Source organism: Neolamprologus brichardi, chromosome 6, assembly GCF_056152115.1.
Source record: "Neolamprologus brichardi isolate AB-2024 chromosome 6, ASM5615211v1, whole genome shotgun sequence".
Lineage (NCBI taxonomy): Eukaryota > Metazoa > Chordata > Actinopteri > Cichliformes > Cichlidae > Neolamprologus > Neolamprologus brichardi.
The window spans coordinates 15,719,724-15,736,022 of NC_142109.1; the positions used below are offsets into that span (position 1 = coordinate 15,719,724).

General features: G+C 39.1%; 1 protein-coding gene across 1 annotated transcript; it reads left to right on the forward strand.

Annotated features, from left to right (window-relative positions):
• Nucleotides 1–7,970: 7,970 nt before the first annotated feature.
• On the forward strand, nt 7,971–9,897 carry helt (helt bHLH transcription factor). Its single transcript, XM_006787136.3, has 4 exons — nt 7,971–8,189; nt 8,767–8,871; nt 9,017–9,113; nt 9,341–9,897. The coding sequence occupies exons 1-4, from the start codon at nt 8,163–8,165 to the stop codon at nt 9,814–9,816; spliced, it is 705 nt and encodes a 234-aa protein (XP_006787199.2). The 5' UTR covers nt 7,971–8,162; the 3' UTR covers nt 9,817–9,897.
• Nucleotides 9,898–16,299: the final 6,402 nt, after the last annotated feature.

Consider the following 16,299-nt stretch of genomic DNA (forward strand, 5'->3'; position numbering starts at 1 on the left):
TATTTCCACCCCCAACTTAAAATATACAGTCAGTCCTTTAGGGAGTTCATTTGATTAAAGAATAGACTAAACATCTGCAGCTCCATTTGTCCTGTCAATTTAAGGTGGCACCTGAAGGCACCTTAAATTAAAAGTTCCAATTCAACAATGTAAAAAATACTCTATCACAAGCTTTTCAAAGAAGTTATGTGAACACCTGTTAACAACTACTACCTGACAACCAGACAATCAAGCACCAGCCAGAAATCACCACTTGAATCTTAAACAGGGTACTTTGAACATTTATCATGTGTTTGTCATTAGTCAAATATGTAAGTCTTCTTACTCTATCTGCTGCCTTTCCTCCTTTTCCATCTTCAACATCGTTTTCCAATATATCCACTGTCCCACTGCACATGCCACTAGTGGAATACATAAAATATACTTACATACACAATTTGAACACATAAAGTTACAATCACAATTATCTTAGTTTTGTATTTTCTAATTAATTTTTATTTTATTTTGACTTTTTGTTTTTTAATTCGGTGTAGTTTCAGTTAGCTTCCAGGGCTTATCTTCTTATTTTGGTTTAACTTTTGTTGTTTGAAAATGTTGAGTTTTTATTCAATTCTGTGTTGGTTTTAGTGTTTTTAATGATTACTGTATGGAGGGCAAGTGTCAGAGGCCAGATTTAGTAAATTCACCACAGGCATTACAATAAAAACACAACTTTTTGAAAGCAGTCAACTCACAGCCTCGTAGATGCCCTCAATAACCATGTCCTTTAGCAAACTAACAAATACTAAAACCAGGGTTTTAGTTTTCTAAGTTTGAAAATTGTTTCAATTATGAGGGGGGTATCTAAAATCTTTTTCATGTCTAGTTTTTCATGTTTCGTTTTGGAAAGAGGTTCCTTTATCTTGTTAAAAGAACTCTGGAAAGAGAATTTTTTATTGGAACTGTAGTTCTTTTCTTATATTAAAATATCTCAGGGTTTAGATGTGCAGTCAAAGTCTACTTAAGTTCTTTAAACTGACATAAAGAGCAGTTGCACTGGCTCAGCCCACATAAGATCAAAGCAGGCTGTTCCAAATTATTATGCAAATTGTGTTTAAGTGTCATAAAGAGTAAATAAGTTGTTTTTCAATTAAACCCATGGATGGAATTGTGTCTCAGGACTCTTTGTATCACTGAAAACAATCTCGGACACCTATGATCATTAGTTTGCCAGGTGAGCCCAATTAAAGGAAAAACTACTAAAGAAGGATGTTCCACATTATTAAGCAGACCACCATTTTCAAGCGGTATAGGAAGAAAAAATGGTCCCTCTGCTGCTGAAAAGCGTGAAATAGTTGAATTCCTTGGACACGTAATGAAAACCTTAGATATTTCACGAAAATTTAAGTGTGATCACCATAATGTTAAGAGACTTGTGGCTGAGTCAGAGCACACATGGGTTTGTGCAGATAAAGGCACAATGATGAAGGTTTCTGCCAGACAAATACATCAGATTAAGAGAGCAGCTGCTAAAAGGCCATTACAAAGCAGCAAACACATATTTGAAGCTGCTGGTGCCTCTGGAGCCCTGCGAACATCAAGGTGTAGGATCCTCCAGAGACTTGCTCTTGTGCATAAACCTTCTATTCGGCCACCCCTAACAAGGCTCACAAGCAGAAACGGCTGCAGTGGGCCCAGAACTACAAGAAGACTAATTTTCAAACAGTTTTGTTCACTGATGAGTGCCATGCAACCCTGGATGGTTCAGGTGGATGCAGTGGTGGATGGCTGGTGGAAGGCCACCATGTCCCAACAAGGCTGCGTCATCAGCAAGGAGGTGGTGGAGTCATGTTTTGAGCCGGAATCACAGAGAGAGCTGGTCGGCCCCTTTGGGGTCCCCGAAGGTGTGAACATGACCTCTGCACAGTATGTGGTGTTTCTGACTGACCACTTTTACATGGTAGAAAGAGAAGAACTGTGCCTTCTGCAACACAATGGTACCCATTCTTCCCCAACTTCAGTCCTACTGAGAACCTTTGGAGCATCCTCAAGCAAAAACATATGAGGGTGGGAGGCAGTTCACATCCAAACAGCAGCTCTGGGAGACTCTTCTGACATCCTGCAAAGACATTCAAGTAGAAACTTTCCAAAAACTTACAAGTTCCATGGATGCAAGAATTGTAAACCTGCTATCAAATAAGGGGTCCTATGTTAATATTTAACTTGACCTGTTAAGATGTTTTTGATTGAAATAGCTTTTATTTCAATGAAATTGATCTACTAATGCTGCAAATTCAACAAATGACCATTTTCAATTCTCTACAACCTATAAAATCTTTTGAAACTCTGTGTGCGTAATAATTTGGATCAGTGCGTTTTAAATTTTTTATTTCTACAAAAAAATGTTTTCATTGGGAATTTTGTTCAGTAACATTTGAATTATACTCTATTGGTCGATGACTCGAAAATTATGCCGACTGTCATTTGAATCCACTATTTAGGAAAAACAGAGAAAAATATCATTTGCATAATAATTTGGAACGCGGTGTATGTGGCCTATAATTTAAAAATGGAATTGACATCTCTTGCTTATCAAATTCACAGTCACAGGGGGCTGGAGCTTATCCAAGCTGTCATACGTGGCAGGCAGGGTGTACTCTGGACAGGTCAGGGCTAACACGTGGAGCCAATCATTCAGCTTCAGATTCATATCTGAAGTCAATTTTGAGTCACTGGTTAACATGTTTCGACTCTGGGAGTTTAAAAAACACAGGACCTTCTTACTGAGAGGCAAAAGTGCTCTTATCAAGAAACCTGATCCTCCTCCCCTTAGACAACCTGCAACAGGAAACTGAAAGTCATTTGACAAACATTATAATTTAACATTATGGTAACATAAAAACACCTTTTAAGACAGCTATGACAACAGAAATCCAAAAAGGCAATGAACCAACCCAAAGACTGGAAAAACAGCAACAGCAGTAAAAAAGGGTGCACACTCTGAAACAGAGAATCAATAATGCTCGCTATGAAGTCACTTGCAGTCTGTTATATCACCACCAGAGAGGTTAAAGGTGACTTGTTCCCCTCACCTACATCGTAACCACCTCTGATAACTCTGGCTTTACAAACAGCACTGAGTTGTACAAAGTAAACAAGCATACTGTCAAATTTTTACCAACTACAGTTTAGAGATAAGCATTTACATTACATATGTACTCATATGCTGCATTTCACACTACTACAAGCCACTATCGGAAAGGGAAACATTCTACCTTTTTCACAGCTGTATGCACTTGTTAAATTTAGACCGTAGCCAATGAACAACTTAAACTGCAAACAATTGTGGGAACCATTATGTAATCTTTCTATTTTGGATACGACGTTCACGTCCAATTTTCTGTGAGATTTGAAGCTTTGGGAATTGGAAAGCCTCTTTAAGATGACTTTAGTATTTTTAAACTACAGCAAATTTAAACTTTATGAAACTTTAAAAAAATATATACTAGAAGTGGACTGAATTATAATATATTTAACATAGTATTTCTAAAATTCTTGTTGACCGTTGATCCTGAGGTCCCCCTCCAGAGTACTTCGCTTTTTTTTTGGCCCACTTAAATGTTTCAAATCATCAAACAAACTCTAATATTAGAAAAAGATAACCCAAGTAAATACTAAATGCAATTTTGTATTTAGTATTTACATTCAGAGAAGTTTACAATTCACCAAAAGTCACCCTTTCCATTTCTTCATTAGGTTTATCTGCAAACACCACACAGCTAACTTACCCCGTTGAACTCTCATGGACTTGTTTGAGTGCTTGACAAAAAACAAAACAAAACAATAAAACCCAATCCCAATATTTTCAAATGATTTAAGATGAATGCCTCTGCAGGTTCTCAGAAGTCCAGTTATTTTCTTTTAAGACTACCATATATGACATATAACTTTATGACTATATAACTTATTTTAAAGAGTTTTTCCTGGTAGTGGAAATCATCTATCACATACCACAGTAATCTGGAGCACTATAATATTGTTTATTTGTCTTTAAAAGAAAGCATAATGAACAGTGTCTCTGCATAAAGATCCTGGGCACTGCATTTCCCGGAATGTAGCACAAGAGGGAGCGCTTTTGCCATTAGAGCAGCTATTATTTCTGTTGTTGAGTATTTGATCACAAGCCTCCTTTAAAGGATCTAAATTCTCTCTGACAAAATTACAATATAATTTGTTGCGGAGAAAATGTGTTTATTGTAAGCTTCTTGTGGCTCAGTAGTAATGTAAGACTTCTGTAACTGCTGATCAGAAACATGCTGTTCAGCAGGAGATATGCAGAAAGACATTTAAAGATAAATTGATGGCATGCAAACTGGCGGTGTAAACGCAAAACGTTGCCAAACGTGTACGTTTTGAGTCTTCGTTTTAAAAGTCAAGAAGTTACCCCAGAGTCTGATAAGTCTGCCTTCCTTTCTAATTTATGAAAAAAGAAATTAATGAATCACAGTTAGGAAAAAGGAAGAGCTCTGTGATGATGATGACTATGTGGGACTTTAAATATGGGCGATGTGTCTTTCTGGTCTTTGTCAGTATCAACGGAAGGCCCTTCAGAGAGAGTTGGACTAGTTTTGGACAGCATTGCTCTGAGACAAGATGTCCTCAACTTTATATATTACAGTCCCGGATGCTTGTCTTGTGTTAATATGACTTAAGTGTTAAAACTTTAAAGAGTGTAATGATAGTCAATGTTTCTCCTATATCAAAATATAAAAAACTGTAATTTAGAGGTATGTGAATGTTTGTATTTTATGCAACGTTCACACATATTTTTGCAGATTTCTTTATACTCTATGATTAAATAGCATTTTTCTGACAAAGGCCCAGATATTACTTTGGGAATAGTCTGAATTTAAACGGACAAGCTTCCTTCTCTAGCTTTAACGGCTTAAATAGTTCCAGTCTTCGTTTTTCAAAGGGGCCCTGAAGCTGCTTAACCATGCAGTCTGAACTCAGCTTAGATCATTTCCACGGGCTCATTGGGGACCGTGTGAACTGCTGCAGTTCAGGCGGAGGGTGGCGCACCAAGCCAAAGGATTGTGTCTGGGACCCTCAGAGGTCACCACGGGTCAGAGCGCAGCGCCTGACAACACGGTCCACAGCGGCTACTGCTGCACACTGAGCCGCTGTTAGGCTTCGTGACTGGAGGCTTGTTTATGGTGTTTCAGTGGGGGCTTTTATCTCGCAGCGATGCCATTTGCAATAAAATAAAATAAATAAATTATTATGATTAGAAAATAACCTAAAATGCAAAGATTGCACCAGACTCCCGCAGGGATACTTGTCAGTCATCTTAAAAACAGATCCTCTGGGTGAATATTATTCTTTTATGTGCAAACTGGAGCTTTGAACAGACAACAGAAACAATTTGCACATCCACACTGAATTTCCTTAGCAGCCCGCTGATATAACTGTACAAAAAAGTTAATTTTAGCAAGAAAAAACTGATCATGCACACATGAGCTACATATACCATTATCATACAAAAAGAGTCTTAATCATCTGATTTATGTTCACATCTTGATGATCTACTTTTGCATGTAAAGTAAAACTAAAAAATGGATTTAACATGAGCGATGTGTCCTGTTAGGAATACTATAGGCTCACTTTAAACATACACTATTACACTATTATTAAATATATACAATAAATGTATTAAAATGTTCACAAAGAGAATTCACATCTGATTTATATTCAGTTAGCTGTGTTACATTTTCGCTAAGATCTCTTAAATGTCATTTTATACCATTTGCCATTTTGTGCCATTTTAGGGGAACAGAGTGATATTTAAATGCATATTTATTCATATGCGCTCTTGTGTCAAAAGTCCGCATTAGAGTTTATTTCTCAGTAAATTGAATTAAATTAGCTAATACAAAAGTAATCTACACATTTTTGCTGTTTTTTAATGCCGTAAGAACTTTTTCTTTCTGTGGTGTTCAACAGGTGCTTGCTTTGCGACTGAATGCAAGTGCGCACGAGATAAATCAGCCCAGAAAGCGCGATTCTGTGCCCAGTGCGTGTACAGACACTGCAGCAGTTTGATTTCATTCAAAGTAGATTGTTTAATATGCTCTAAAAAAGATTGTAATGCTTTTGCTCCTGAACAAACTAAAAGTTAAGCAGTTAATTTGCTGCAAAAATGTTACAGAAGCTGAGAAAGAAGGAGAAACACGGTGTGATAAAAGCTGACAGATGAGTGATTTCATTGACAAGGCACAAAAAACTATTAATATATATCCCATTTATTAAAACATTCGAAGTTTTACCAACAATAATTATCTGAATATGAAATACATTTAATGCATCACTACGAAACAAAAACCGTTATGCTGAGAAACCCCGACTCACGAGTTGGTTTCCTTCTGACGCAACTCTGTCGTTTAAAGTCTGACAGCAAAAACTTCCAGTATTTAATTCAGTTTCTTTTACAAAAGCAACAGCGCACAAGTCCCACAATATTTCAAAGGACAAACACATAAAAAAAGTGTTAAAAACTCCACACTCAAGTAATTGGATTTTATGCCCCCGTCCCGCACGCTCGCGCTTTTCTCTCCATGGTGCTCTAAAAACTCTCCAAAAGCTTCAGATGTCTTGTGAGCTTTTCTTTCTCGATCTCCGCTGCTATTAATTCGTCGACATCGCTCACAGGATCAAATATATCCAAGCACAGTGAAAGTTTCGAGATTAAAACGTTCTCATTGGAAAAAAAAAAAAGGAGCTGGATCAAACTGTTTTGGCGCATGAGAGCACTTTGAATCTGTGAGAAGGAGCGCACACAATAAATCTGTTGTTAACCTTGCTGTGAAAATATGTTTGAAGAAAACAGCCAATTGTTGTATGAAATGTATTCAAGTATAAAATAATGCCCTTTGTTTGGGAGAAAAACTTCAGCAATGTGAGGGTACAAAAGTCCCCTGTGGCATTTACCAGCACCCTTTGTGCTGTTTGCGCTTTGGCGTCTCCACTTGGCGCATTACCCAGGCCCCTTTAAACGCGATTGTTTCTTTCTTTCTAATGACATTTACCGGATCAAAACATGCTGTTAATTCGATCAGAAAGCTTCACCCTTCATAACAATGGCAGTATAATTTCTCCCAAAGTTTGTTAAGTTGACCGAAATTAGGCAAATGAATAGGGGTCTCCAGGCTACCCATCTTGCAGGTGACGGGGAATAATGCGCGTTCACACCAGCTGCATTCTTCTTTATTTCTCCCTTTCTTTCACAGCATTATTAAAATTTAGGCCAATGAAACTATTCATTCGAGTGAATAGACATTTTCTTATAGGATAATAGGATACAAATTGAGCCTCTCCAAAGAGTCTCCAGTGGTGGGTAACCCTCGTGTGCCAGAGGCTGCTGGAGACGCTGGCCTTGACGCGGACGACGCTCGTGTGCCAGGGCTAATCACACACCTGCCGAGGAGTCCAACAAAATAAAGAATGTAAACAAAAAGCTTGCCATCTCTCATAAAAGATGGACGTGTCACCAAGTCGTGTGAGAAGCGCCGGGAACAAACGGGGGGACTCCGTCTCCAAAAGATCTCCCCTGAACTTGGCGGAACAGCCTATTAAAGGCTTACTTAATTACTCTAATGACACTGGACAGGCCTTAAAACTCGGACCGGGCTTGGATGAGAGTTAAGATCGCTTGCTGGGATTTGTAAACAGGCGATCGTGTGAGAAACGCGAGTTGGAAGAAAAAGCGATTCTTTTTTTCGCCGGCTTTGTTTTCAGTGCGCACAGTGCGCCCCGCCGGATCAGCCGATCCCAGCGCTCAGTCTTATTTCCCGCCTGGGTTGTTACTATGCAAATAATATTCCAAAAGTAATCACGTGTCTTTTGAACAGCCACGTGGATTAACAAAGCAGGTTTGCCCCCCTGCTAGCCTATGGCTTTAGATTTTACTATTTCTTTAACTGATCCTAAATGCACACATTTACCCAATGCATGTCTCTAATCCCATGGAATAATTTACACCATGAATGCGAGAGTCCCTTGGATGGATCCTTTATAAACGACAGCTTTCTGCTCAAACCTCAGTCTTCTCCTTCACCTTCTAGACCAGGACATCTCTACAGCTTCGAGCTAAATTCATTTTTAAGACGTTTATCAGGGATTCGTTGATGGCATCTAAAATGAAAGACAGGAAGGTATGCGCTCCCTGTGCGCTCGGCATTTTGAGGACAGAAATAATTTGGAACCTGGCACTTTTAACGACTTTTGAGTACACTGTTGGAATTATTTGCTTCTCTATATACAGCTAAAAGTGTAAAACTGCTATCTCCCGGACTTTTCACTTTAGAGGAGTAAAACGCTTTTGTGCATCTCCATGTGGCGCGCGTTAAAGAGAAGCCTAACTTCTGTTGAGGTGAAAGACCATATTATGCAGTTCGGCAGTATCTGGTGGCAGCAGTGTGAATCCATTTATCACAAACCTTTATAATGTGTTACACTCGTTAAACGATAGTCAGAGTATCGTTTACTTGCCTCAGAGATAACGAATTTGTCCAGAGCGCAGGTGGCCGCTGCGCGCTCCTGGAGCAGCGCAGCGCGCGACGCGCAAAACCCGCCAGGATTTGTAGCTCTTCTTAGGATCTCTTCCACATTATTTCGTATTTCGAAATTGTGGGATTTCCTTTCTAAAAAAAATGGCTTGTTTAGGACCGTAAAAGGGCGGCAATACAACGATTCCGTTTACTCATGATGTCTCTTTCCCTGTTTTCACAGAGAACTCCAATCTCCCACAAAGTCATCGAGAAAAGAAGACGGGACCGCATTAATCGTTGCCTGAACGAACTGGGAAAAACAGTTCCAATGGCGTTGGCTAAACAGGTACTGTGAAATGTATCGGATATTTATTGTTGACTAGCTTTATTATATAACATCTAAAAAAGTTAATAGGGCAGTCCAGTCTTCTATATATGTAAACATTTTAAAATGTTTTTAAAAATAATTTTAACGATTCATTTTTTCTCAGAATTCTGGAAAACTAGAGAAAGCTGAAATCTTGGAGATGACGGTTCAGTACCTGCGAGCGCTCCACTCAGCGGACTTTCCACGCGGGAGAGAGAAAGGTCAGTAAAGTCTTGTACTTTACGCATGACATTACCATCATTCTCTCAGCTAAGTTAAAAGCTTCAAACGTGCTGGTCGTGTAAAATTTGGCAGACTTTATTTTTTTAATGTATGTTTCACCGGATGCCCAGTTTTACGCACCAGAATGAGCCACAAAAACCACGAAGTGGTTGTTCAACATGTCACCCGCAGGGTTCTAACCAGCACTTGTTTTGGCTAATTTCAGGCGAACTACTTGCTGAATTTGCAAACTACTTCCACTACGGATACCACGAGTGTATGAAGAACTTGGTGCACTACCTGACCACAGAGGATAGAGCTGAAACCAAAGACATCAAGTACGCAAGGATCCTCGCCTTTTTACAGTCAAAGTCCCGTGTGGTCACCGAGCCTGTGTTTGGCTCTGTCGGCGCGATGCCAGAACCGTCTGAATATCTCAGCCAGCTGCATTCCTCCCCGGAGCACCAAAACCACAGCCCCAGTGACTCCGTGTACCAACAGAGTCCACCGGGACACTTCTCGTGGCACAGCTCAGCCCGCAGTCCAGGCATCTCATACCCAACAGTGCCACTCTCTGCCCACACACAACAGCACGGTGGATACTTGTCGCCGGTGCCGGGACTCGATCACCACTATTTCAACTTCATCGGGCACACGCACGCAAATACGTTTAGTTTGCACAATGCACAACACGCCATGTAAATAGCCTTGTTTTATGTTTTTTATTTATGCATATGGATCATGTAAATGTTGTGAATAAATAGAGTATTTCTGCCTAAAATACTGCTTGTTTTGTTATCATTACACTTACATTAGGTGAGCAAGAGGGCCCAAACCTCTGAATAAAGCAACACACTCACACACACACACACACACACACACACACACACACACACACACACACACACACACACACACACACACACACACACACACACACACACACACAGAGAGAGAGAGAGAGAGAGAGAGAGAGAGATAACAGGATAAACCACAACTCTGGGAAAAGACGTTTACAAAAGAAAGGGAAAAGGGTTCATTTTTAGCAGTTTGTGATTTCCCTACATTGCCTGAACAGAGAAGAACTACTAGAAGTATACAAAAAACAGCATGCTACAAACTTTTTTTCCTGGTATATTTAAACAAAAGTTAAGTAAAATTTGACTGGAGTAGATTTGAGAGTAAATTGTGTCATTTGGACATGAGAGAGTATGGTGACACACGAGTCTGAAGTGCTCTTGATATGAGCTAAACTAAACTGAAAAATGTATCCACAGAATAGCTTTGAGTATAAATCCCAGGCTAGGATCTGTGGCTGTGAGGCCTGACAAATAAAGGTGTAAACATGAGTCTGATTCCCACCCACCCCTGACTTAACCAAGCCAGCACCAAAGAAACTCCAAATTACCCCTTACTTAAATTCATTTCAACATGCTGTTTAAGCACAGTTTTTATGTCAATAAATGTTTTCAACATTCACTATTAAAACAACAGGATGCCCCCCCAGTGTGTTTTCCAGGCAGATGAATCTGCATTCCAGATTTCCAAAAATCAATTTTCAAAACAAACCCCCCACATAAACAAATAACATGATAACAATGAAAGCCACAGTAACAATTACAATAGCAATAAACTTGCAATAATAAAAGAAATTGAGTAAAAAAAAAACCCTTGGAAAAATTGTAACGTGGTAGACTAATGTGCCTGTGTTAATTCAGCTCCATATTATTGTGTGAAGTTGCACTGGGTTGGGAGTGGTTGTGTGTGTGTGTGTCACATTTTTGGTGAGCTAATGGCTGGAATGGGGTTGGACTAATTAGAGGCAGGTGTACTTGATTGCACTGATACACTGGTCTACTTATAGCGCACACTACAAACACTGCTGTGCCGTTTTGTCTCTGTGTGCAGGTATGTAATGTGATGAAATCGGATATGTTTGGGATGGATGGGTTTTGCGCTATGAATTCTATAGTGAAGGTGTCATTTTGTCTCTCTGTGCAGGCCAGGGCCTATTATATGCCACAGGCTAAAGGCAGCAGAGTTGCAGAGGCTGGAGTGACCACTGGCTATATACTTGCAGGGTGGTGGGTCTCAGAGGACAACTTCTAACCTTGATGAAGGCAACACGTGGAGTGCAACTGGCAGTGTGGCATAGCTGGCTCTGGCCTTGGGACTGTGTGTTTTACTTGGTTCATAAATGGGACACTGGACTGTTTTATCTTTTGATTATTTGTCAATAAATTATCTTTTAGAATTTTATTGACTGTCATGTTTTTGCCCACGGCTGAGACGGTTGGTCAGACCTAGAATCTTTTCTTTTTTTGGGTGTGTTACAAAAATCACAAAAGAACAAACAATAACTTTATTAAAACAGAAGTAAAAATACATGCAGTGTGATTGACAAAACCTTGACCTCAAAGCATGACTAAATACAAATATAAAATACGTATGCCTTTAAAAATGATTCAAATCCAGCTGTTGGACAGGTCCTCATGTCAGATGGAAATATTAGAGATATCATACTCTCTTTTAGTTGTTTAGATGAGTAGATGACACTAAGAGAAGCTGTTGGGGGGGATGACCTCAGTGACCTCGGACCCATGCAGCTACTCAGTGCAAAATGGAAGAAGTTTTGACCCATGTGCAATTGAAAATGAGTGGAATAATAAAATCTGGGGGTTACAATAGTCCAGCCAAGAGGTGATAAAGGCATGGATCATTTTTTCTAAGCTCGTTAGAGGCAAAACTGGCTTTAATTTAGTATGAATCACAGTTGTTCTTCACAACACTACTGATTTGACTGTTCAAAGTCAACAAAGTCAACAACAAAGCATAATGATTTTCATCTACAGTTAAGACCAAGGGCCTTGATGGCAGTGACTTTGAGGCTGGGTTGGGGCAAAATAAATTTACCTGAGCTTTGCTGGAAAGAGGTTGTTCACAGAATAGTCACTGTCACTTACAATTAGAATATTTTCTGTATAACAGTGCTATTAAATATTATGTTTCTAAAAGACAGAGCTGAGGGGTACTTGTAAACTGAAAACAGAAGAGGACCCAAAATGGATCCTTGAGCCATGCCACGTCTACTGGAAGCTGGCCATGATGAACAGTTCTCTATAGAGCAAATGTTCTAGTTCAAATACGAGTAACAAAAGCCTAGACATCTGATTAGAAAGATTTTTTTTCTTATGTGCGTGTGTGTACTTTTAAATCAAAAGTTGCATTTTATTGATCACAGAGAACAAAACAAAAGTTATCCTGTCAGAAGTTTAGCCAAGTTTTCCTGTTTCCATATATTTAAGGAAATGAGGATCTTTATTCATCAGGATTAAAGAAGGATGCTATGCAGGAAAAAGAAAACCTGCCACAGTTAGAAAGTTTCTGTTTATTTACATTTGACATTTGTTGCCTCTTCAGAGCAACATAGCACCAACAATTTTATTGCGCTGATCAATCTTTACAGTCAGTAGGTTTCTTTGCCTTCAACAGAGTAAGAACTTGTTTTTGGCAAGCTTGTGTCTGCCGTATGTGACTGCCACATCTCAATAAGTGGAACAAAGTGCTTTCAGGCCCCTTTCTTTCTTACTTTCTGAAAAAGAAGGTAAGAAAGAAAGAGTGGGGGAAACCACATGTTGTTGTTTTTTGAAACCAAGAAGCTCCTTTGTGGTGCATCTGGAAGGGGAACAATTGATGAATCCTTGTGCTTCATCCTTGAGTGACTGCGAAGAAAAATAATCAACACCATGAAATCAAAGTTTCTCTCTGAGAGGAGAGCAAGTAAACCCTTTCTCTGTGTTTTAATTCATAGGCAAAGCTGAAATTATTACACGTAGCTTACCCCCTTTGCCACTTTTGGCATCTGCCCTCCAATGTGGTACTGACAGAGAAAAAAGGAGGTGGGTAGGTGTCTTCATGTGCATGTTGTCATGTTAAAATTGCTGGATAGGTGTGCGAATCATTACTCAGTGGATAGGTGGAGGACGGCTGGATAAGCCCATATTAATCGCCTGGATGGCTGGATAAACCCACATTAACCAGCCTCTGACCAAAAAGACAAGCAACAAGCGAGCAAATGAAAGAAATGGAAGACAGTGGCCACGCAGATGGAAAAGTAACAATAAGATGAAAGAGGAAAGGCTTTTCAAGGAATACTTGGATCCCTGCAGCCTCAATATTGGTCTAAATCCTGACTCTAGCAGGAAGAAAGACTCATGTTCAACCAGATGAGAAAGATTTAGCCACAGCACCTCACATGAATAATAATAAATTGAGCAGGAATAAAAAACAGACTCCAGACCATTCACCATTCATTGTCATGTAAAAATGAGCCGCGGTGGTAAAGCTGCAGTTGGAGAATGTTTATTTTAGCATTAATATCACAGGCTGAACATTAACAATCGGCTCTTTCATAAAATTATTCATCATGGGAATATCAAAGCACCTCACCGTCAGAGCTAAATCTTAGAGTTGAACTTTGAGGAGAATGAAGTCAAGCAACTTCATAAGGGAGAAAAAAGGAGTTTTATCATCCTACGGGACAAAGACAAAAGTATTTTATAAAGATAAAGTAAAATAAACCTTAAAAAGATCTGCGTATTCATCCGTTTACACACTTTTTAACTGCAACTCCTTTTTGTGCACTTTCTGAGAAATGGATTTGCATAACATGCAAGACACATGAGACACAATTCGTCACTTGCTCAGATTTTGTTTGTAAAAGTAACCAAGACTACATTTGCAGTTTTTTTTATACTGACAAGACTCTTTGCACACCAGCCAGCGTCTCTTCATCAAGAGTGATATGACTTTTTTTTGTCTGAATACATGTTACAGTCACTATAATTCTGCTGGTTGTGTACTGTTATATGTAGCAGTTTTTCCTGCATCATTTGAAAAAGCAGGTCTCAAGTTCTCCTTAAGCTAAGTATCTGGGCAGCTACTCCTGTCATTGTGTTGCTTTAATGCCTAACGTCTATTAATGCTTAATTAAAAGACTTCATTCATTTTTATCTTAATTTTTTTTTGAAGATAAAATTTATTGCAAAATTAGTTTTGCTTCTGTAAAATCATGTTTTCAAGGTTTTAAATGTAAAAGTTAAAATTGTGTATAATGAATGTACTAAGGAGCTGTCAGGGTTCCTGGGTCGGTGACCCAGTGTTTTCAGTTTTGCCACATCAATGTTTTCACTTCCTGTTTTTTCCCTGTGTCAGCTTGTCTCTCGTGTCATTAGTCAGATTATGTTCAGCTCTGTACTCACCTGTTTCCAATCATTGTCGTCATTCAACCTGTGTATTTAAGTTCCTCGGTTTCACCAGTTCTTGGTCGTGTCATTGATGTTCGTGTGATGTTATCCTTCCCGTGTGTTCTCTTAGTTCAGTCAGCCATTCAGTGATCCAGCCAGTCAGTGTCCCTTCACCCTCTGTTCATCCACTCCTTATAATAAACCTTCACCAGTCTTCACCCACCTGCGAGTCCTGCGTTTGGGTTCCTTCTTCCTTCTCATCCACTCAGCAACCCCTGACAGGAGCAGTGGTGGAAGAATTCATCTTTATCTGAAATACCAAACATCATCTTCACTAATGAGAAATTCTTTAAATTTTCTGCAGTTTTCTTTTCTTTTCTTTTGTTTTTTTTTTAATTCTGCCTCTTGTCTTCTTAAATAATAGATATATTCATTCAATTAAAGTCTGAGAAAGAAAATGCCCATTTCATGACTCATGATTAGAGATCAGTTCATCTTAAGGGAAAAACTTTGGAAAATTTTGGATAATCTTGGAAAATGTCTTTATTCACATCCGTAAGAAGAACCAGATGAAAAGATGCAAACAGCCTGCTTATTTGAGCCTTTCAATTGTTTTAGATTACCAGAGGAAAAGTATTACATGCAAATGTTAAAAAAGCCCTCGACCACCTCTAAAGTTCAGAAATGAAAACAGTGGGCTTGGTATTTGATTATTGCCCAGCAGTATAGTCTACAATGAATGGCTGAAAACAGAGCAACACACACTGTGTTTGATTGTTACTACAGAACAAACAGGGTGAGAATGCATAAACGCCTCAGCTGCTAGAATTAAATGAAGATAAAAAAAATTTTTTCAAAGGATTTCTGATCACAGGTAAAAATGATCAAATGAACTCTGCTATAATGTGTGCGCTTCAACAATTGACTGCTCGCTGGGCATGGTTTGTGCTGGAAGGACCTTGTTTTGTTGGTGTGCGTGTTTCAATTATTGTTTTGTTAAGATGTTCTTTGTCTCTGTGTTGAGCTGCTGCAGTGTCACAGTGTGAAGAATAGCTACTGCTTTGCTGCGTGTCTATGTGTGAATGCACACAAATACATGTGTCTGTGTATATGAATCTATGCACATATTAAACCTTTTTACTTTTCATGTATGGGTCCATGTATGTCAGTAAATTCCATTTAAATATTGTATTTTCTCATTATATTTATGGTGTTTTTTTGCACCATGTGAGGGAGTATTGCCTTAATTTCATTACGCTTGCACAATGACAACAGAGCCTTGCATATTGTTTTCTTTTTCCAGGCTGGAAGCAGAAGCAAGTGGGGGGAGTAATTAACTGCTCTCAGCGAAAAAATCTTCTCCCAATGTAAATAGCATGAACCTGTGATTTTCTTCTTTCTTTGTTTTTATAGTTCGGTTTCAGATCAAAGAGATCATGGACAGCATGATACTTTCAGAAAGAAACAGGCACTGTTTAACCCTCCTTCCCATCGTAATATCAGGCTAAACTAAGCCACTTGCATTTATTTTACAGACACAGAAAATGTGCATTTACATAACTTTTAATTTAAGAGGCCATAAACTGGTGAGGTTGGAAATTCTAAATGCTGATTCGCTCAATATGTGTCTCAAAGCTCCTGTTTGATCTTTGCACTAAAGTCAAGCTTAGCTAAGCTTCTCAGGGCACAACATCTCCTGTTGTACTGCATTTGCATTGCGCCTTTGTATGTGTGTGTGTGTGTGTGTGTGAGTGTGTGTGTGCTTGAAGGAGGGTTACAGTCATACTTTGGGAGTGAAGCCAAAGAAGTACCCAAGCTGTGAGAAATCCAACAGCCAGTGCTGGTTGATAATCAAAGTGCTCCAGTGGCATCGGATCTTTGCCAGCTCACCTCAGGATGGTTGTCTGATCTACAGCATGAAAAGACAGAGACTGGGGAG